At 36.1% G+C, this 24,880-nt stretch overlaps 1 protein-coding gene and 1 long non-coding RNA gene across 2 annotated transcripts; both read right to left on the reverse strand.

Annotated features, from left to right (window-relative positions):
- Positions 1-533: 533 nt before the first annotated feature.
- LOC121421769 (potassium voltage-gated channel subfamily A member 2-like) lies at positions 534-3,169 on the reverse strand. Its single transcript, XM_041616567.1, has one exon. It carries the CDS (start codon positions 2,464-2,466, stop codon positions 763-765), a length of 1,704 nt encoding a protein of 567 aa, XP_041472501.1. The 5' UTR covers positions 2,467-3,169; the 3' UTR covers positions 534-762.
- Positions 3,170-13,345: 10,176 nt separating this feature from the next.
- LOC121421305 lies at positions 13,346-19,371 on the reverse strand. The gene is made up of 5 exons (XR_005970952.1): positions 19,113-19,371; positions 17,361-17,464; positions 16,500-16,634; positions 15,501-15,622; positions 13,346-14,986 (listed from the first exon to the last, which is right to left on the reverse strand). It is a non-coding gene; the product is annotated as an uncharacterized LOC121421305 (long non-coding RNA).
- Positions 19,372-24,880: the final 5,509 nt, after the last annotated feature.

Raw genomic sequence — 24,880 nt, forward strand, 5'->3', positions numbered from 1 at the left:
TTAATAAGTAACTTTGAACTAGAATTTGATTTGAATCTGAGTTCAGACTATGAGCCTTTGTGTTTAGGTGTTCTTTTTTAAACCACTTTCTATCATCTATAAATGTTATTTTGTTCGTGGTGATGAACGTGTAAATGCAGCAAGCTCCGTGCATAAAATCATAGTTGGAATCTGTCTGGAATATTGGAGTTCATTTTTGATGTGCTCCAATTGAAACTCAACTAACCCAAATATGATTTTTCGTTCAATCTAACGACTAATAAACAAGGCACTGCTATATCTTGAGAAATATTTACAAAAGCTATTTCTCAAGAATCACTAGATTCTTTAATTGCTTGTTCTATTCTGACATTTTTTTCTGACATACGCTTGCTTCGCAAATACTGATCGTTACCCAAAACGCTCTCCGTCCAGGGAATATTTTGATCTTATACATGACATTGTTCTTAGACAGAGCATTGCATAAAAGCATATTATGGTTAGAATGCAAAAAAGCGCAGCGATCGAGTCTAGGGGAGAGAGCCGTATAAATTGACATCAATTACCGGGGGAAATGCTTGTTAGCTGCGGCGCGGTAAATGGTACCGCGCGCACGCATGAAATCATTGTAATCTCTATAGAATGGTCGTTCTTGTTATTGTTTAATCTCAGTTGTAATTTCGAATTCATGTCAGCAAGGCTTAGAACTCCATTTATTGCAATGCAAGGTACTAGTGGCAAGTTGTACAAAATTCAAACAAAAAAGAATATCATTAGCCATAGTTAGACATCTGTTTCTATGCTAAGCATTTTAAGATTATTATTCCTTATACAGTTGCCCTGAACATTATTTGGCTTTGAATTACCATTGTGATTAGATTTCCTACTTGACGATTCTAATAGCCCCTCTTCCATCTCCACAAAATCATGTTGATCCAACTCACTATTACCTTCACTTTTATCGTCAATAGAGGGCGCTTGTTGGAACGGACAGCTTGATACATGTGAGTAGTTTGAGGAATCCTCACCGTCGTCCTCCCGGTGGTAAAAATAATTGAAATTGGACACGATTACAGGAACAGGAAGCGCGATCGTCAGTACGCCCGTTATTGCGCAGAGCGATCCTACGATTTTAGCACCTGTACTTTTGGGTTTCATGTCACCATAACCGACAGTTGTCATGGTGACTACTGCCCACCAGAAGGCATCGGGGATACTCTTAAAGATAGGTTCGCCGTTTTCGTCCGAGCTGTCAGCATCGGCGAAGTAGACGGCGCTTGAGTATAGGACAACCCCAATGCACAGGAAGAATATGAGCAGGCCTAGCTCACGCATACTGGCCTTTAAAGTTCGACCAAGAATTTGTAAGCCCCGAGAGTGCCTCGAAAGCTTGAATATTCTGAATACGCGAACAAGTCGGATAACACGAAGGATGGCTAAGGACATAGCCTGGCTGTTAGTATCTGTGGATGACTGGGCGATCATGGTGCCCACTTGTATAAAATATGGAAGTACTGCTATGATGTCAATGATATTCATGACGTTTTTTGCAAAGGCCAATTTGCTTGGGCTCGACAGAAATCGAACCAGAATTTCGAAAGTAAACCAAACAATGCAGCACGTTTCGATCACAAAGAACGGGTGGCGGAAGTATGCCGCCAGTTCTGCACTTTTTAAGGCAGCATCTGCTTCCTCCGATGACATCGTTCTATTGCCTGATTGAGTTGGCGTGGGCACCGTAGTCGCTGCCATAGTCGCTCCACAAGTAGTAACCCCTGATCCACTCTCCGTCATCTTACGCGCGTCTTTGAACTCTGGCATTGTTTCCATACAGAAAATTACAATTGATATAAGGATTACACTAACAGAAATGATTGCTACAACTCTAGCCATTCTAGAAGACTCGGGATATTCAAATAGAAGCCACATTTTCTTTTGCAAGGGATTCGTAGGCAATACTTTTTCCTCATCTTGAATGAAGCCCTCGTCCTCTCTGTACTTTGTCATTGCTTCATCGCCCAGTTCATAGAATTTTATTTCCTCTGTGAAGACATCTATAGGAACATTGACAGGCCTCCGCAACCGTCCCCCACTTTGGTAATAGTACAAAATGGCATCAAAGCTCGGTCGATTACGATCGAAAAAGTATTCGTTCCGAATGGGATCAAAATACCTGATCCTTCGCTCAGGGTTTCCTAGTAAAGTGTTTGGAAATTGGTTCAGAGTCTTGAGGTGTGTTTCGTAGTGGAGACCACTGACGTTGATGACAACGCGTTCCCATCCAGGATCTTCGCTTGCCATGTCTTCCCCGCTGTCACTGCTGTCATCACCTTGCTCAAGGAGTCGAGGTAGAGACCGACAGTTGCTCATAGCGCCAGAGATGTTTCCTCCACTGGGGGTATGAGACATTGACCTTCCGTAGTGCCGTGGGGTGGATGCATACGGATTACCCGATGCTGCCTCAAGCCCTGCCATTGCCGCTTCCATCCTTGGACTTGCCGTAGAGGGCGCCAAGGAGGTCTTGGGCTGCTTTTTCCTACCCCAGGATCTATTTTGCCTGTTGTTCGAGCGAGACCAGGCAGGGTTTAACCCCCAACGCTCGATCAAATCAATTTTATGGTTGAAAATGGTGGCGGTTGGTGTTTAACAATTAAAGAAAAAAAAGTAGCGCGCCTAAATAAAAAAAACAACTTAAATTCAGTTCAAAGGGGGCAGCACGTTGAGCAAATATTAGGGGAAAGGGGTCAAAAGGGGTGAGGCTGGCTTTCTTAAAGTTGCCACCAATCGTCAAATTGTTTCTATCCGCACGCTGAAAATAGATTAATGATCTCTTGCCGAGATCAGTTCCTAAATATAGGTAAAGCTATGCTAGTTCTGTGCACTGATTACAATATAATCATGTTCATAAGTCAAAGATATGCAATTTAAGACCAATCATAAATAATTACCTTTAACAAGCAACTTAAATGATCTTTTAACAGCTTCAGATATAAAGTACGCCTTCTGCTGCAGGTTATTAGTTTTGTACTTACCATAAAAACACCATATGATAAAATACCAAGTTATAGAATTGATTTGGCAGATCAGGAGCTATCTTTCCGAAAGCCTCGATGCCTAAGACGCAGGGGATCAAGGTCAAGGAGATGTGAATAACTTTTCAACAACTGAAATTACATCCAAACAAAACTGAGAAACCAGCGGTGCATTCCTATCAAAATCATCACAAAACAAGCTTCCCGGAAGTTATTACATGGATGTCGGAAGATTTGAAGCATAAATCGTCCAACTGACTCCGTTAGAAAACGATGTCCACTTTCTATGTACATTGAATTAAATCATGAACGGTAAGAGAAATAAGTCTATGCATATACATTCAATATCGCCGTGCGTGAACGTTTGCTTGAACTCTTCTTGGTATCCCTGTTAGTTTTCCTCGCAAGTTCTTCGGAATCCAACTCCTTGGTTCATGTGAGATCGGTTTCCTATGTTGCTAGCGCTTTGGGTGTCGACCCCTCCCCCTATCAATAACTTGATATGAACACATCCTCATCTCTTGTTTCTTCAACCACAGGCGAGTTACACGGAGGGAGGACAGCCATGAAAGGAGAAACTACAGTACACTATGTTCCGATCTACCAAAGCTTTCCTTTGATCCGTTCAAAACGAACGGCACACCAGCAGCAGCCTCTGTAATGGCGGCGGTGAACTGAAATTGTCGCGAGAGCTAGCAATGAACTCTCCTCGTTCAGATAGCTGGCAGCGCCCGGCCTGGACCTCTTGTTCTTTATTCGTTAATCTGAATGGCTATTCGCTGACTTCCAATGCATTGGCTACGACCTGCCGAATGGAGAACCGGCCGAACCGTGCTGGTGTAATTCCACGCCAATGAGCATAATATATGTCGGCCTCACGGCGGTGTATACACTCGCTTTTTTATTAATACACGCAGGCATCGCCGATAATGTGCGCGTGTTCGTGTGTGTATTACAGCATTGCTATATCTCACGGGCTCGCATCACTTGTGTGTTCTATTTGAAGAGGCGATTGCGATGACAATGAACAAGGATGTTGAATGCGGAATGAGATGGTCTTAACTCTCTCGTCGCCCATTTTCTCCCCCACTCCTCGCTGTAGCAAAGCGCTTGGGTTAATTACTTGATGTCGTCATCGCGCTAAAACACGCATCGATGTCGAGTTTTCAGAATCATGCATTTTTTTCTCTCTCTCATTTCGTCTAATCGTGATATCCCGTGATTAGGCTTACAGAGGGGAAAAGTATTGGCGCCGGGCTGGAGTCTTTTAGCCGGGTAGTGTCTTCTTTGGATGTGCTAATTTCTACATGAGATATTGGTCGTGTATATTGCGAATGGTGACGGTGGAAAAATGAATCGAATACTGCAAATATGTAGGCCTTTGTGGTACTAAATATATACTACTGGTTAATGTGATTGTACTAAAAATGCTTTAATACCAGTGCTATATAATCATTATCATCATATACCAAAAGCTCCATTGCAACCGAACCAATTTTTTACGTTTCTTTTATTGTCATAAAAAAATCAGTATTCTTTGCAAGTAGATGTTTAAGCGCCAAATATGTTTTAATTATAAGTTCCTTACAAGCCATGACACATGTATAAGAACGATGATGATAATGATAATGGTGGAGATGAAGATTAAACTTTAGCAGCGAAAATGATATGATATTTTTTCGTGAAGCTCGACCTATTGATACATCACACGAGTAAAAATGTAAAAATACATCACACGAGTACTACAGAGTAAGCAAAGAACAATTAAGCTGTAAAAGAAAAGGAAACTCGCGTTTAAAATGGTCAAAATTCTCCGATTTATTCTGTTTACGGTTATTACCTAATTACAACAATTATGACAATTTGGATAATGAAAGTGATGATATCTGTTATAATAACTCCAACAATAATATCAATAAAGAGATCAAAATTCATAACAACTTCATAAAGACAATGATTTAATCCATTTTAGTAAGAATGATGACATCAGGAACATCGGCAACTATAATTGATTTATATTCATTTTGCGATTTTGATTTTTTTTTTCAAATAAAAGTAATGTGCAAAATCGATTAAGATATATCGTAAATGATTACTGTTAAAACGAATAATACACAATTGTAATAGTCTTTTAAGACAAAAAAGACCATGTAGGGATTATGAAAATAGTAATTTAAATGAAAAGGGAATATGGAATGAAAATATAAATGAAGCATATGAAGAGCTCAGTTGCAAACGGGGTTAGGTCTTTTTTTTCGTCAAATTCAATTGTATTTTGTCTCATTTTTAGTTGCTTTATAAGATGATACTCGAAACAAGTTGAAATTCCTATTAAAAAGTGGACAAACTTGGCAAAGAAAAATCACCCTTTTTTCAAAAAGGGGTTAGGTCCACATAGATTTTTTTTTGTAAAATGATATTTTTTTAATGTGAAAACAGGCAGCTTTCTTTTACACTCAATTTTATGTTCACATCGTACGGCATCATAAAAAAATTAGTTTCGCATAAGAATATTGCAATATTTGATATTAAAAGAATTATTTTTTTGGAGTGGACCTAACCCCTTTTGCAACCAAACTCTTCTGAAGAGCTCATTTCTCAAAACGGGCTAGGTAAATTTTTCATAGATTTATTGTTTTCTTTCTCAAAAACTATAGACTTATAGTCGCTCTGATGATTTCACAGAAAATTTGAAGTTCACATTAAAACGTGAATAAAAGTGGCAAAAAATCAATTTTCTATTCAAAAGAAATACAAGTCACATGACTAAAGTCAAATGTCATTTAGGGTCAATGAACTTTGACCAAGTTGGGGGTATTTGTTTAATTACCATCATAACTGAAAGTTTATGGATCTGATTTAAAAAAATGGAAAATAAAAGTAATCAAGTATCACTAAACACCCTGTTTGAGTTTCTGGTCAGATGACGAAGGTCAAAGGTCATTTAAGGTCAATGAACTTTGGCCATGTCGGAGGTAATTATTAAATTGGTGCCATAACTTTCAAATTTTATGGATATATTTTATGAAATGTGGCCATAGGGGCAATGAGGTACCACTGACATACTTAGGTAACATGACCAAGGTGAAATACAGTTAGGGTTTATAACGTAGTATTGTATCATTACATGAATGGTATGGTTTGTGAATGATTATCTCATAGTAGTTTTCAAAGTCAGCACTGCTGCTATGTTGAATTACGTAAGGCAGGTGAGACTACCAGAGGCGCTCTACTTGTTCTCGGAACAGTCTAAATTGCAGGTATTTAAATCGAATCCCGGGAGAATGCAGGTAGAGACCAATTGATTTCTGGATTGATTTTGATATAAATATTTTGAGATATAAAAGAATTATCATGCATTTTACAACCATGTTTAAATCTTAATGAATTCCAATATAATTCCTTTTATATTTAAAATCAATCTTTATGATTAAAACTATATCCAGAATTCGATTGGTCCATATCTACAATTTATCTGGATTTATTATAATTCCCTGTAGTATGGAGTGTATAATAATAATAATAATCCGCTTTTATATAGCGCTTAATCCATCGGAACGACGTTTCTAAGCGGTTTACAGATATATTATTACCCCGGTCATCGGATTCAATCAGTCATTCCCGCACACAATGTGTGCACATCCTCAACTCCCTGGGGAGTATTCCAGTCAGTCACCTGTGAGGCGCACACAATACTGGACAAGCTACAGTGACTTTCACATCCTACCGGGTACCCATTAAGCACCTGGGTCGAGAGTTGCAAAGTGTGGATTAACGCCTTGCCAAAGGACGCCAGACCGCGGTGTGATTCGAACACACGACCCTCTGTTTACAAGGCGAGAGTCAGAACCACTACACCACGACGGTTTATTGCCATTTCGTCCACTGCCATTTTGTCCACTACCCACATGGTCTAATATCATTTCGTCTACCATCAGTTGGTCCACTATCCACATGGTCCAATTACCATTTCGTCCAATCACCATTTCGTTTAATAGCCATTTCGTCTAATAGCCATTTCGTCTATTATCATTTGGTCTAATAGCCATTTGGTCTAATGGTATTTTTTTGCCAATTGGTCCAATAGCCACTTTGTCCACTATCATTACGTCTATTCCCATTTGGTCTAATAGCCAAATGGTCTAAAGGCAAATGGTCTAATAACCATTTGGTCTACTTTCATTTCGTCCATGTTCCATTTGGTCTAACTGCATTTGGTCTACTATCACTTGGTCTAAACTCATTTCGGCTAACAATCATTTGGTCTAATTGCCATTTGGTCTAATAGCCAATATGTCCAATTGCCATTTTGGCTAATCACCATTTCGTCTAATATTCATTTCGTCTAATACGCATACTGGTCTACTATGCTGCACTAGCTCCCTCTACAACCCGAGTCGACTCTATTCGCGATTGTGGGCCTAATTAATTACCAATTCTCTTCAACTTCTTGATTTATTTTATCACTGTTGACTAGTGTTGTTCGTCATTGATTACTTTGCATTATGGAAGTGTTTTCCACCCAAAGGGGGAAGCAATGTGTGTCTTATCGAGGTTATATACACGATACGGGCGAGGAAAAACGGAATGGTATACTGGCGATGGCGAAAGGGGGCGCCAAAAAGGGAAGGAAAGAGAGGAAAAGAAAAGGGAGAGAAAAAAAGAAGAAAAGGAGAAGAGAAAGAGAAAAAAAATGGGGAAGAAAGAGAGAAGGAAAAAAAGGAAGAGGGAAGAGGGAGAAAGAAAAGGAAAAAAAGGAAAGGAAAACATCTCATGCTTCGCGCTCGTATTAATAATTTATTGAGATATGTATCCTGTACATAATAACAAAAGAAAAATGATTAAAATCTCCCATTTTTGAGATCTGAAAATAGGGAAACAGCTTCAGCTCTTGCTGCGCGCTCACATTTTTATTTATGATACATCCATCTCTTCTTGAATTCCTTCAAAAAATCCTTAATCTGTTACTTCTTTATGTCAATTAACCAACATTTTCGGCAATAATTGCAGTAATTGTTCATTTTAAGATAATTATGTATCCTGTATTACAGGGAGTGTTCAAAGTGTCCTGAAATATCATTTTTTTTTAACTCGCCGTGCACATGTTTGTATATTCATTTCTAAACTGGATATATAGTGACGTGGATTGTCAATGTCTAATTCCTTCCTTCAGCTTTTTCTCGTCTCATTCACCGTTTTCTTTTCCCTCCTTCCCCTTTTCTCTTTTTTTCTCCCCCACCCTTTTCTCTTTTTGGGGGCCGTCAATAAGGAGGGGCGGACGCTTTGCCCTCCTCGAAATGCCTATGTATCCACTTTATGAATGCTTACAAACAGTCCTTAAAACGTCATTTTTCATGTCAGAATATCACAAATTTCGACCCGCGCTCGAATTGTTTATTTAGATGTGTATTATTAAGGTATTAAAGTCATTTCGCTCCCCTCCTCGGATAACGCAAATTATTTGTATTAGACGAAATGGCTATTGGACCGAATGGCTATTAGACTAAATGGCTATTGGACGATTTGGGAATTGGACGAAATGGTTAGTAGACGATTTGGTTGGTAGACGAACTGATTATTGGACCTAATGGTTGATGGACGAAATGACTATTAGACGAAATGGCAATTGGACGAGTTGATAAGTAGACGATGTGGATATTAGACCAACTGAAATTAGCCGACATGGCTATTGGACCAAATGAACGGTGGACGAACTGGTTAATGGACGATTTGGCATTAGACCAAATGGATTTAGACGAAATGGTTGGTAGACGAAATGGTTGTAGACGAATTGGCTATAGACTAACTGGCCTTTAGACTAAATGGCTATTAGACGAAATGGTGAATGGACGAAATGGGTGGTAGACGAAATGTTGATGGACGGAATGGCATTAGACGAAATGAAAGTAGACCATGTGGTGAGTGGACGGGATGGCAGTAGACGAATTGGCAATTTACCCACCACGGCTACACCATGGATATTTGTTCCAAAGACTGTAGTGAAATCGTCTTCCTCATTTTATTCTTAATTTTTTCTTCAATATACCTCTATAAAAACAACCTTTTTAAGGTATACAGTGTAATATAAATTGTAATATTGACAGGCACTTTTACAATCAAAATATATTTTGAGATTTAACTTGCATTCTTTAAGATTCAGATATACATTTTATTACCATTTCACTGCGAATGAAACTAAAATGCTTAAAACAAAACAGACGAGTCGATTCTAAAATCATACAATTGCCAATTTTTCCCATGTATGCTTAGAACACGAAATTCGTTTCCAAATAGGCTAACACGGGATGAATGGATGGAGACGCCTGGCTATGCACTGAGTAATATTCAGTTTATTACTTATTGATATTATTTTAGAATGCTATGCAAGCTTCTGGTAAATTACATCGTAGCATCCATACTCAACCTTGAAGTGCAGCAGTAGGACGATAGCTACAGTGTATCTCAACAGATGTATACACACACACACACACATAATTTTATATATATATATATATATATATATATATATATATATATATATATATATATATATATATATATATATATATATATATTGTATATATTATTTTTTGCCCAGTTATTAGTCTTTATTACCCAATTTTGACAGATTTTAACCAACGGTTCTGTCATACTATATTGCCCAGTGTTGGTTAAAGTTAGGCATTTTCTGTCTCAAGAGTGTAATGAATTCTATTCTATTTCGTCGTCATTATTGTGATCATTATCACCACGCTGCGTTTTGAGTATGTTCAAATAAAAAAGAGTAGAAATGCTAACATGAATGAATATATCCACCGTTACCATGACCATCCTGCTCATCACTGTCATTGCTTTGTGTTCCGTTATCATTTCCTTTTTTTAGAGACTACACAAAGTAATGGCAAAATATTAAGCCAAGTTAACAAAAGGTTCTATACATCTGAATGCTATTTGTAACTTTTCAGGAATGCAGCAGTGGCTTTTGTTGAAGCACCATGTACCTGGATGTTTTTCTTTAGTGTTAGGATATCAATTCGACCAGTCGACTACAAAACGCACGATCAATGGGTCAACTTTTTAGTTCCAATCGAAAATTCGATGGTAATAAAATCTTGAAAGAAAACCCAATAGAATTCTACCGTTGAGAGAATAGCTGCAGAACGAGATCGTTGCGTCCCTGCCGCAGTCACACTTGGCGAAACCGACTCCAGATCGACGAGATATGTTACGTTATTCCAAATGGCGTAAAATTTATCGGTTTGGAGAAGGTTTTGTTTGGCAAACGTATATCGACGGTAATTGCTATTTCAAATTGTCAGATTCTCATTATTCACTTTTGTGTTACATTTCATCAATTCATTAATTCATTTATTTATTCATCTTTTATATCAATCATTCTTGAAAGAATAATAATTAGATGTTGCATCCATCCCTTCATTCAGCTATCGATTTCAAAACGCATTATTTTATGTTCAGCTGTTGATATTAGCTTATTAATTCATTCTACATTCATTCATTTATTCATTTGATCTTTTTTTTCATCAAGACTGATATCGAGTATGCAATAATGTGTTCATGTATTTTATCATTTTACTCTTTTTTTTATAAATCATCATTGAAATAAATCAATATTCATTATTATTAGCAGTAGTAGTAGAAGTATTGTTGCTGTTGTTATTATTACTCACATTATTATTATAACTATTATTATCATTATCATCATCGCCATCATTATTATCATTGTTATTGTTATTATCATCATAGATTTTCGTCATATAAGGGCCCCGTTGCATAAAACTTTTGCCGGAGTTTTTTTACGGCAAAAAATCAGAAACTATGGCAAAAAAAAATTTGCCGGAGTTTTCCATTGCATAAAACTTTGCCAGAGTTTTTTTACGGCAAAACTTTTAAAAAACTCCGGCAAATCAAGTGGGTTTTTGCCGTAGCTCCTGTACCAACGGCAAAGTCCTAAAAACTCCGGCAAAGTCCTAAAAACTCCGGCAAAACTATTTCAAGGCAGCTGCTCAGGATCTGTCCCAAGTACCATGTACAGTATTCACCTGTCTACGGCTTCAAGAATAATTAGAACGTTGACATAAGCCTTATATAGGCTACGCAATAAGGTAATTACAGAAAATTTCATTTAATTTAGTAAAAATAGGGCCTAGGAAGGTCTAGATTTTAAGTGAAGTGGGGGAATAGTTGGTGGTTTAATTTTTTAAGATATATCAACCCTGTGACAGGACAATAAATAAAAATCTTAGATAGAATCTAGTTCTTGTTTAACTTTAAGTAAATCTATATGATTACAGTGTTTTTTGAAAAGTTATGCTGTGAATAGATCGATGCAGTTGAACTTAACCCTTTAAATTATTCAAAACATAAGGCTTTAAAGTTGAACTTGAACTTGGGCAGTCTGCTCTTTTCTTTGCTACCGTGACCTTTATCGCCAAAGCCTCCGGCTGGCGAGCTGGCCGCTGGATCAACCTCCATGCGATATGCGACGATGTGTTGTTGGAGTACCTTCTAAGCCGCCTCTATTTTTGCTGTTTTTTACCATTTAACCACCTTTACAAATCCAAATATTTACAAGTTCCATAAGACATACCCAGAAATACTACCCTAAATCAACTGAAATACTCAGAAGTATGAGCTAACTTTATTTTAACAATTGAACAGACTTGTACTGCAAGTTCAATTTTACGAGGAAAACTTGAATAGCAGTCGATACGGCCTAGTCCCACACTTGAAAAAATAAGTTGGAACTTCAAAGTAAGATAAGGACGCGCTCACTGGACATCTTAATTTCTCACCTTTGCCAGTCTCATTTTTCTTTAACAGGTCATAAAAACTGGGTGATGATTGAGAAGGAGGGGCATGCTGGAGGAGGTCTATCTTTCACTAAAAACAGACCTAACTTATCTTTTTCTTCCCCGTCGCTCGGCTCGCTCCAGTCCATGACAGACGACGATCGAGCACGTAAACAAAAGGGAAAATGAAATATCCGACTAATATCAAAACTTACACTATATATACAGTGACCCGAAATTTGTGTGGATTCCTTTTAATTTCACACTTGTGTCTACATGTGTATAATAGAATGCTGGGAATAAAATGTAGTAAAGTAAAAAAAAAAAAATAGCCATCATCGAAAGTTCCTTAAGAAAAATGAACGGGAACTGAGAGCTACGTTTTTTCTTTTTTTCTAGATTTGTGGTTGCTTTATAAAACCCTGGGAATAAAACTAAATTAATGATATGATGGGACCAAACTGTCCAACAACTTACATGCAATGACAGGGGAAGAGAGAGATAGCAAGAGCGGAGTATTCTGGAAGAGGGGGGGGGGGGGTAAACAGCCTAGGCCTACACAATGTATTTACAAGGTACAAATAATTAAATTCAATTCAATCACACTTCCCCCCCCCTCAATGCCATTATTCAAAACATATTTTTAAATAAAGTGGAGGAAAACATTTTGTATCACATTGCCTGTATTTCAAAAGGTACTTTTTTGTTGTTGGTGTTTTCTTGGCAATGTTAAAAATCTTTCCAAAATATAAAAATTAGTAATTTCATAAAACATAGAATATAAATACATAAATCATTAACAGCACCATGCTTGTTACTTTTTATGCCCCATTATACTTCAGTCAGACCATAGTGTTGAATAGTGTTGAAGGTGGGGCAATATACAGGGGGGGGGGGAATTAAGACTGGATGTTTTTCTTGGTTACATTTTTATGCAAAAATAAAAAATATTTTCCTTTATGGGCAAACAGGGATGGTGAATTTTATTTTTTTAGTCAGAGGCCAACCGGAAGGTTAAATTTTTGTTCTACTGTCAATTAAAATATTACACAACTCAGACGTCTCTCTCTTAATAATTCCTTTTCTTCCTCTTCTCTCTACCTTTCTCCTTTTTTAAACAATTCTCAATTATCATATGTTTAAAATAATCTAATTAGCAATTGAGAATAAGGAACACTTATCACTTATTAAGGATTGTTTTCTTCTCTCAATTAAATTACAGTCACACAACTCGGATGTCTCTTTCTCAATACTTTATTTCTTTTTTATCACTTCTCTCGCAATTCATCCTCCTTTAAACAATTCATTTCTCATAGAATTATACATTTGAAATAATTTTATTTGCAATCACTTATTAAGAACAATCAGAGTGACAGTTCAAAGAACTCATTATGAACAATAATAATAGTTTGAATTTAATTGAAAATAATTCTTATCAATTCATATTTTAATTTCAATGCTAACAGTATCCCATACCATTGTATGCATATTGAAAGATGTGATTGAATGTTGAAAGCGGTGCCATTGGATAACCTTTTGCAGATGGCGAATTGCAAGGCATCCTGTTGGGCAATGCAGGATATATATATAAGAACCATGGCTTATGACACCAGTGTGGGATCCACAAACAATGCTGACAGAAAATATAACAGACTTGCAAGATGAACATGTATAAATAAACTTTAAAACTGTTCTTGCACAGGGATTCCCTTTAAGATTTCAGAACCTTAATTTTTATGTTGCATTGCAAGGCACTTGTTCAAATCTTATTCAAGTATTGAATGAATAACATTATCTTCTATCTACTGAGATGAGAATAAAGTTCAAGTTTAACTTTCTCAATCCTAAAGGATGTAGTCTTTGCCATTATTTTGTATAAAATTATGAGGCAATGACATCAGCAATTTATGCCTAGGTCACATTTGCCGGCCGGTGGCCTTACGGCTAGTCGAAATCAGCCATTTTATTCATCCTTGTACCAGCTTCATGTAGGTGATTCGTATAATAATACATAAAACGGCTTATTTCTACTCGCCGTAATGTGACCTAAGCAAAACTCATTTTCATATTACTTGCTCAAACATATGCTTTTGGAAATTTCCAAAGTTCAAGGTGATTTTACTTCATTTTCTAAAAAGAATATTCAACAGGTTTTCAGTCTACTCATTTCTTCTTTTGAAGTGTTTCTGCAGTTCAAGTTTTACTAAAAATTCTACAGATGATGAAAACATCTAATAAAATAATTTAAATATTAATTCCAGAAGAATATAAATTGTATGTGGCATTGAAGCTACTATTTTTAGAGTTGACAGAAAAGATGAATTCATAAAAGCCAACATAGCCTGGTTTATTTTAAAATGTAAAATTTGCTTCTAAAAAAACAATAGCAGCAGCAAACGATTCTTTTTGATGAATATTGTTCTTAAAATTTCTCATACATTTCATTTATTTCATTTTCAATGGAAATTGTTTGAGAAACTATCATAAATAACATGAAATTAATTATTTTAATTAGTAACTGTCAATGAAACAATCTTGCCCAATCTCTGTAATATAGATATTGCTGTATGGATTTCTACAAATAAAGATTTTTGTTCATATTTTGCTTAAGTTAAAGCTGCATTGAGCTTTTCAGCAGGAAAACAAGGGAACATCATAAAAAAAGGTGGAGTATATGCACCAATAAGTATTTGATGCCTTCTTTAAAATTCAGCAAGATTTACTTAGAACACGGGTAATATTTATTGTAGATGTTAATGGACATCAGTAGTAAAATACAAAAAAAAAGGAAGTTGAATTATTCAACATTACTTCTGATTTCCATTAACAAACTGCTGCAAACAATTAAGGATAATTTTAAAATCATCATGGATGATTTTTTATATAAAATATTTGCAGCATAGCTTGCTGCATTCTGAGTCTCCTGTTGAACTTGCAGCAGATCCATGCTCCTGGTACTCGGTGTGCTGGTCAAAACAGGAAGATCACCTTCTCTTTCTTCTCTTACGCTGGGTTTCATCTTGGTGTCCTACACAATCAACTACCGGTAGATCCCATCTACCCTGGATGTCAATGGTGCCTCGGGAACAGCTTGAGGCTCCCCCTCAACCTCCTTCTCTTTCTCTGGCTTCCCCATGTCCAGAAGCAGGCTGCCTTATGTGAAAGCTGCACATCAAGAAAAAGAATCTTTGACTTAACTTTAATGACATCTTCAACCATTCCGCATTGGTTTTTTTAATTGACTTACTATGATTCAACATTTCTTATTTCATTTTAAAAACTTTAAATCATTTACCAACTCTGAACGAAATCTCTCAAGCTGGCAATAAATAGTAGTTGAAGCTACTTATACCTTGCGGAAATTTTCATGAGGAAAAAAACAACTGTCCCCTTTGACAAACAGATTTAATTAATTCAAAATGAATGAAAAGAATTCTATGGGTTACAGATGATTAATATTCTGGGTTTTAAATAATGTGAATTTTTCATTGTAAACCAGTTTACCTATTTTTTATAGGGAGATCCATCTTATACAAATTTCAATCAAAATTATGCTCATTTCTCAAGAAAATGAATGAAAGAATATAGAAAAAAGCGAAAATAAATAAAAGATCCTTTGATATATTTATTTTAAATTTTGTTATGCATCAGTGTAATAAATCTTTACGGTAAAACTAACCAGTTGCTCAGATGTCTCAGTCTCTGTCTCCTGGCCATGGATGGACCCAATGCTTGGCCTTGTTCCTCATGACTGCCAGCACGATTTCCATTTTGACTTCACTTTACCAAACTGTTCACCTCCTAAAGATTTAACAAAGTACAGTAATGCCAAAATTATAAATGTTATAATTGCAAACAGGGATCAAGGCAGAAGGATCTTAAAAGTGGAGTGAACATCATTAATAAACTATGAAGGGTGATTTTGACTCGCCTCACCCCAGGCACAGATCCAGAAATTTCCAAAAGGAGGGGCACTTTTGTCCAGAAAATGTTGACAACCAAAAAAATAAAAGGTTATGATTTGCATATATACATGGTACTTCCAACGATTTTGTTTGAGGGGGGGAGAAGAACACTTTGTTAATTATTTAGAATTTAGCAGTGACACCCAATCCATCCTTAACCCATTAAGAATCATGGGGGTACATTTGTAAGTTTCAAAATTTATGCATCCACTATTGCCACATCAAAAAATAAAAATATTAAACGCACAAATTTTCCAAAGATCTCTGGTGAATTTTTTACATTTGACCTAGTGACCCCAAAATATAACCTGATCATTGTTACTCCCAAATGTATATTTGCCAAGTTGAAGTTGAACCATCAAAGGGTTCTTCATTTATCACAGGAACGATGTATATTCAGTGAACAAGGCATGTCACCTTTGACCTTGATACCCTCAAAATAATCAAAGTATCATCAATCCTACATGCATACTTGGACAAAGTTTGAAATCAAACTGTTCTTTACTTATCAGAATAAGTTAAGAAATGATGGCCAGAACACCCCAAAACCTGCCCTCGGCCCCACCTCCGATGGGTGGAGGTAAAAAATTCTAGATATTTTGGATTAGTTGCATGAAAATTACAACAAAATAAAATTTAAGAGATAGTGATCTTTATTTTTTTCTTGATGCATATAAAACACATTCTTAACTCTTATAAATAAAAATACACACCAGTCTTTGTCTGATTCCTAGCGTAACCATTCATTCTAATGTTAGATCACTCCAAGACCACCTCAGGTTGGAGGCAGTCCGACCTAGGCAGCCAATAGCATCTCCACCCAGGCCCTCTGTCTGGTTTCTGCAAACCTTTATTCAAAATGCAAACACAAACAAATCATAAAATATGCTATATAATAATTGAAAAGACACTCTGCACTTAATGTCACGAATGTCTAAATTTATTTGACAAAAATCTCATTTCATGGCACATCATTAATATTATTTTTCTACTTTGTAAGTTATATAAAAAACTAAAATTGCAATCTATTTATGTAACTAGAGTTCAATTTGGGAATTTTATAAGATAGATGTGTTGTACTATTTCAGTTTTATTCCATGAAAATCCAAACTTGTAATTGTAAGAAAATAAGATTTCATCATTTTCAATGGACATATCAAAAAAAAAATAAATAAATAATAATTTTCAAAGATAGCAAGAGGTAATTAAATGAACTTAACTATTATTGATTCAGGTCTACACAATCACTAGCATAGCCAGGTGAGATTAGGTACAATATCGTATTTTTTTTGGAGGGGTTGTATAAATTGAATAATCAACAGGAGGATTCTTACTCATTCCAAATATGCCTGAAAAACAATATTTTTTTTCTTTTCTTTCAAGACAAAACCTGTTTAAAAAATTGCACTTTATAACTACTTAAATGTTCGACATTATCAGGCAGTACTGACTCCTTCTTCACTTTTAGAAACTTTGCATCAAGATTATCAACATAAAAGATAAGCCTGTCTATAAATACTTAAATGGTAGCATTTAGAATTTTGACTAATTTGAAATTAAGCTGTATATCTTACCCTTTTACATGGTGATTGCTAACCAACAGTCTTGCGTGGTTTCTTCTCAAAAAGGTCACACATGCACGTGAGTTGCTCCTGTGTATATACCTCAACAATTTAAGCTGTTAGATATTGAATGAGAAAATAAATAATCCTATTAGAAAGTCACAAATTAAGACTAGATAAAGCCATACAAATATTTGCATTGAGATTACTTTCAGTATTAATTATCAAATGAATATATACTAACAAATACAACATCCCATAGTCTCCATTCGGCCCCAAAATTACATTATATATATATATATATATAATTTGTTTCTCTGCAAGAATTTTTTTATAAAGGATTTTCAAGATTCTTACTTTAATGGTAATATGATCATGTATTTCAATTAATTTAAATAAATTGCAAAGAGTGTTGGATTATAACAAGCTTTAAATTGAGACCAATTTTTAATCTCTAGCCACTGTACAGATTCATGTTCTCTGCTGGCGTACAATTTTTTTTTTTGGGGGGAAGGGACTGGCCCCCCATGGCCATGGGTTAGACTATGGACCCTCTAAAAATGTTAAAAAACAAAATAAAGGGGATAAAAAAGAAACGAAAGGCAAAGGAGTGAAATATGATATTGTTTTAATCCAACACAAATTTTGATTTCTTACTAAAAAAAACAAAGGTAAAAATTTTGGATCGCTCAATTTTTCCAAAAAAAAATTGCCCCCGATGCCATTGTCAGTGTCAGGCCCCCTCAAAATTCTTGGCACATTACGCTAAGTACTGTTCATGATCATGGTGTCGATTCAAGTGGGGTCATAGCAGATCCAGGGGAAGAGGGTCAAATGGTACAAGTGCCCCCTATTTTATTTCAATTTTTTTAAGGGAGACATTAAGACCTCCATTCAGAGTTGTCAAAATTTTTGGATCGTAGCGCTGTAGGCCCTAGTGCATAGTGCCAATTCGCGCCCTGCATTAAGACACAGGCTCTGGATCTGCGCCTGGTAACAGAGAGTCTATGCGCCAACAATCAATCTAGCTCTAGCTTTACGGCTATGCATCTTTTTTAAATTTTAAAGTTACTCAGACTCAGCCTCAGGGGCTTCGCGGTGGAGCCCTCAAACTCAACTCAAGATATTATTACTGACTAAGCTGAAGTCTCAACTTCTTTAAGAAAAAGTTAATTTAGATCTAGAATGTGGATTCTGGGCCTAAAGTTAGATCTGAAACTTTGATCTAACTGTTGTTGTTAGGCCTAGAATCTAACCAACTTCAATTCAACTTGTTTGACTCAGTGACAGTGCCGACCGACAGTGACGGTGGACCAGAGTCCAAAGCAAAGTTGGCAACTTTGCATTCAATTCTAACATGAAAAATTGATTTAAACAGCATGAAATTTTCATGTACTGATACCAATCATAATGTAGAATATGTGATCATAGCAAGAGAAATACGATAAATCGATAAATAAGCTTTCCAAACGTGTCGATGCATTTGGTGATTTCAGCTGTTTGCGCACCAAGTGCGACCATCGCGGTCACATCACTATGCCTAAGCTCCGGCGGCAATATACATGGCCGAGACGCTGACCCCGCAGCTGCTTGCGACACAAAAATGGGACGATTCAAACGTGTAAAAAAAATCGTGAATCTCACTTTCACGGTGCGAGCACGGATTAAAAACAATACCCAGATATTTTTGCAAATAATTCATCGATTTATAATGATAAAAATAGCAAATATGAACACATTTCATAAAAAAAGTATCAAGCTTACGTTTTGTGGAGTCTCCAAGATTTTTTCAGCAGCTGCAGATACCGATCGCAATATCGGCTGATATCGGCGTTCATCCTCGTCCAAGTTTATTCAGTCTTAAAAAACTCTGGCAAATTAAAAAACTCTGGCAAAAGTTTGCCAGAGTTTTTTTGCCATGAAATTTTGACCGAATTTGAAACTCTGGCAAAAAACTAAGGTTTTTGCCATAGAAAAACTATGGCAAAAATAAGTCTGGCAAAAGTTTTATGCAACGGGGCCCTTATTTCCTATGTTTTTTTCTTGTTCCTGCTTTCATAACAATCAACTCGATATCATTTCAACCAAAGTGAACTACCCTGTCTTTAGGATTCACGCCCTCTCTGTTCGTATTTTGGTTAGCGTTCCTGGTGGTATCACGGGCCTCAAACATTTCCCATAGTCTCGTGTGTTAAAGTGGCACTTTAAAAAGATTGATGAAACATAAGAATGAATTTTAAGTGTTAAATGTTTACAACCAGTGAATAGGATATATGTCTGACATTCCGTATCTGACCACAAAAATGTACCCAGAGGGCCGGGGGCTCATTATAAAACTAAATCGACATTTATGAAGACTATAACTGATAGGATCAAATTTATCGGTTGAGATAGTAAAATGGCTCTATTTTTTCCGACAGTAAAAGAAAATAATTCTTAAGTGGTGATATATCTTCCAAGTTGAAAAAAGGAAGTTTAGTTGTTACCCTCCCTATAATCAGTGTTAGATTGTCAGTCTTATTCATTCATTTTTGTAAATTAGCAATATCAAATTGTCTCCAATTAATATCGTTTCCCTGTCAGTTGTAATTAGGCCCGTGTAACCAGCTAAGACAGGGGCTTAAAGTGAAACTGACATAAGTAAACTATATAAGCTACACATTACAAACACGTAGTTATTTGTATTATGTACGTTTTGTCTGTCGAAAATATTTTTCCCGTTTCTTGTGCTTATTGTGGATTCAACTTCCCTCCTTTTTCATTTGCAAAATGGATGGAAACTTACAACTCTTCACTGTGTTTTTGTGATATTTGTTTTGCTTTCATTTGGTATAAAGTAGTTTGCCATGGAAAAGGGTTGCACATTATTTTGATGGAGATAGATTCGGAAAACTGCACCAAATAGACAGGGAATAGAATATGGCATTTACTAGTCTAAACTTGTTAGATTTCATCAATTTATGTTCTGGGTAAAGGCGCAGTTCGGAGGTACAACATTTATTGGATAAAATAAGATTTTCAGGAAAAAGATACACACATGATATTTCCTTTTGACAGAAATGAAGACGCTCAAATGTATTTTCCTGTGTAAATCACAACGCTTTTAACACAGAATAAAGTGACTGATCTGAACACGGTGAAAAGCACAATAATGTTTTGTTTCCCCTAACCCAAATATTGGAGCTATTCGTAAACTAATAGGCAAAATAATCAACTGGAATGCAATGAATATGCTTAAACCTTGCATTGCTTTGTTTTGAAAATTTTTAAACTTTCGATCAATATACAAGTATGACATAGCAGGAAATTCTAATTTCATCTAAAACCTCCCTGATCAGATTTTCCCTTGATCGCTGCTGGACCTATTTATCATCAACATACATTTTCTTACCTAGGTTTTAATCCTCTACTCTGCTGAGGTGAAGAGCTAAGCAAAATGGCTTAATTTGCTGTCATTTTCCACAAAGGAGAAATTCTTCTTTTAATGTATTTTTTTGTTTCTGAAACTTTTCATGGATTATACAAAGTAACAAAGAAAATACATGATGTGTAAGAAAATATTCAACAATGATAAAATATCTGAACAAGGCTGTCTTTTGTATTACAAATACAAAAAAGGTTGCAAGGGTTATCACTTTATGCTTAGCTTGACTTTGTGGAAACCCCTTTAGAATGACCTTTCCCTTAGATATTTGTAACAATTCGACTATTTATTGGTTCTTATTTCAGGTTCTTATGTCTTGAAGTTTATAGAAATCAACTATATTGGGGTTGTTGTTTTTTAATCTTAAAAAAGGCGTGCAAATTGGGGTGGGCCTCTTGTAAATACATGTAGAATAAATACAAAGAAATTAAATGAGATAAGGAAACAAAGAGAGAATGGTATAATATGGCGTTTTGTTTTATTTTTTATGACAATCAGTCAAGATCTTGCTTATGTGATGAATTTAATAATGACAAACAGATATGTGAAGGTAACAAGCAGAGATTTAGTCTGCTTTATCATATCAAGTCATAATTTTTCACTAAAATTAGTTTTTTTTATAAGTTAAAAAGGCACATTTATTTTATCATTCGTTTCTCTCTCACGAAGCTTTTTTTTGTAAATTGAGACTCATGTCTGGCCTCCTCGTAGTTTTCAGATCATAGCGTCACTGATCTTGAATGATTTTGTATCAGAGCCTTTCCGGGAATGGAGTTATACAATTTGTAAGCAATTCCACCGGAGGAGTTAGTAAGGGGTGTATGAACTTTGTTTATAAATTTGAACCAAACACGGGAACAGATGAAGTATTGTTTCCAAGACTTTGTACTGAAATGAGCAGGTTAGCATTCTTTTGACTTAAAAAGGGTTTCCATTAAGAAAAAAAAACAATATTCGACTATTTCAGTAATTATCCCTGAGACTAAGGTAGTACTCTATAAATCTGTGGTTACCACAGTTGCCATATACACCAGCGAGACCTGGAAAATGAGAAATGGGTCAATACATAAGTTTGATGTCTTTCATAAAATGCGTCTCAGAAATAATTATGGGTATCAACTACGGAGACAGGTATCAATGAGGAAGTCCAAATATGGAGATTACAAAGAAACAAACTCTGCTAAAGAGTAACATAGAAACGACTTACATGTAAATCATGGTCACACTCCCAGAATCCGGGAAGGAAATTTAGATTGGAAATGGAAGGAGAAGAACGAGAAGGCGCATTGCTACCTGGGAGAGAACATTAACCATAGAACTCTGAGAGATGTGTCTTATCTGGCAACAGACGGAGGCTTTAGCCGAAGACCGCCAGAATTGGAAATGCTCTGTTACTGCCCAATGCTTAAGTGGTAACAGGAGGAACCAAGTCTAAGTAAGTAAATACAGAAAAAAATGTTTTGAAATATGTTTATTTGTGTAATTAGTGTGAACTCAGCAACTTGTACTGTAGGTTTAAGAACAATAGAAAGGGCTTATCGCCGAGTTTGATCGACTTCGTGCAATGCCTATAGCTGGCGCTGTTCATTTTCTAATTTTGCTTCTGATTTATCTCACAAGAAATGAAACCACCATCTTGACGCCATAACACAAAGGTTAGTGATTAATCGCTAAATGAAATGACCAATCAAGGTTCTCGTAGCATGCGCATTTTGCTAAGTAGACTGGATATAAACCAATCAAAATTGTTATCCCAAATAAGCTATCGCCAACATTTGCATTACGGGACCCTATTCCAATATTCCTAAACCTTCTACAGCCATGGACTTGCAAATAGATAGCCAGTCATCGGTCGGTTAATTAATGCCCTTCGCGTAACTGTCATTTTGGTCATCTTGATAACATTCTTTTCGAATTCGTCTGTTTTATGTTCACTGTCAGTTAGGCTATTGGTCCAAAGAGGCAGTCAGTGCTTAGGCATTAAATATCAAGTCAACTCGAAAAAGATATTGATTAGAATGAATGGACAAAAATCAAACAAGCATAGCAATGAAAATTGTATGTAAAATAAGAAAGTTATGACATTTAAAAAATTTGTTATATCAATAACTCTGTTCTGTTTTTGTTTATGGTAACTCCCGCAGGAACTCGGCATGGGGGCATTTTTTGTCTGGTAAACGCCAAGCTGGTATATAACCAATTACCTAGAACACATTTTTACGTCTAGATTATTCAGTCATAGTCGCTGACGTTATTGACAACATATATCACTCTCAGGCTTTTTTTTATCAAAGCGGGGACAATGGCAGAGTTGGTGTTCGAACTCATAACCTTGCGATTATTAATCCAATGCTCTAACCACTGGACCACACGGCCCACGGTTAAATGCATATAAGAAAAAGAAATTGTCTCAGTTATCGACTACATCAATTGATTTTTTTGGACGTTCCACGGATATGTTCGTGCGCATCATAATCTGCGCATATTTTACACTCCGCGCGTTAACGTCACAATGGATGAACTGGTGATTAATCAGTTGTAGGTATGTGAGCTGATTTTTCTCCTTAACTGCACTAACCGCAGATCCGATGTATAAAGCTAAGAAACTGGAATTATTCCATGGAACATTCTTTTTATTCCTCTACAATTTCAAAATACTTTTTTCTGCAGTGCTGCAAATTATGATGAATATTATTCCGAGTTTAAATAAGATAAATGGCAGAGTGGTTTGGAATTTTTCCTCGCAGATACAAATCTTTTGCGTGTTTTGAGGTGTTTTAAGAAGCACATTTGAGTGCTGATAGTTTGAAAACAAGCACATGAACTCATATTTTTTTTAATGTTTACACCTCTTATGTATCCTTCCTATACAACTTTGCAAGTTTTGGTGAAAATGACTAGGGTTTTGAATAAAGTGCAGCATTTATTTTACTTCTCGTGTTTGTTTTTGAAATTTGACATTTTGAGGTTGAGTATCTTTCCTGCAATTTCTAAGAAAAGAGAGTGCAGTTAGACCTAAATGAGCAAACAATTGAAAGTAATATAAATAGATTATCAATTTTAATGATACAATTATTCATCATATTGCCAAATTTGACAAAGTTTTAGTGGATTTTGTCTGAGTAATAGAGCTTTAAACTTTTTGTTGTGATCTCGTGAGGTCTAAAAATGCCAAATTCTTTTTGAGCGCAATTCATGAGAATGTCTATTTTGCTTAACTTTGAAGCTCTCTAGAAAACAAAAAAATGCCAAATTATTTTGAATGCGCAATTCTCAATTTGGGTAGACTTTGAAGCTCTATAGCAAAAAATCAAGCACATGGGCATATGTTAATTTTTGCATATTTCACATATCAAATGAGGGCGCTGTCAGAGCAGCAGGACCTGATTTTATCTCTCCGAAGTTTTGTTTCAATTTTGCTCGTTTTCGTATCTATTGGATCTTGTTTGCCTATCATTAGTGACGACATTTTTGTAATTGGATGTTTGTGAACAGAGTGAGATTATTTCATTATATTAATGTGACTCTTTATCAGTGTTTTGATCTCGTGAACATGTTCAAACATCAACGAATCGACAACTGCCTATATTCATGTAGTGTGGAGTGGACTTGCCACCATAGGTTTTTATACGGGGGACCTCTGGCATCGCTACTTCTCGTCTTTGCCGGTTTTCTTTTGTTCAAGTTCACAATGGTGGCGGACACGAATCTCGTTCACTACTCGAGGAATGAATTGTATAGGTTACGTAACATCACCTATGAGAGTAAAGTGCAACTACCCCGAGATGTGTTTGTAAACATTCATGAACTGGGAATCGCACGAAGGCTGCGCGGATGTCGAGGTGGCAGGAAAACTCGACGTTCTATTCGGATTGTTGAACCACAGCCTCGTTTGCAACGGGGACCTCGAATTGAGCCCATATTACGCACCCTAGTCCACATTCCCTGTTATAAAGATAGAAAATGTAAGCAAAGATATCCTTCGGTATTACTGACAAACATTAGATCTACAAACAATAAGCTCGATGAATTATTTGCAACTGTTGAGCTTAATGAGGCTGATATCGTGGCTGTTACAGAAACCTGGTTTTCTGAAATGAATCCAGCT

The sequence above is a fragment of the Lytechinus variegatus genome, chromosome 9 (assembly GCF_018143015.1).
Source record: "Lytechinus variegatus isolate NC3 chromosome 9, Lvar_3.0, whole genome shotgun sequence".
Taxonomy (NCBI): Eukaryota; Metazoa; Echinodermata; class Echinoidea; order Temnopleuroida; family Toxopneustidae; genus Lytechinus; species Lytechinus variegatus.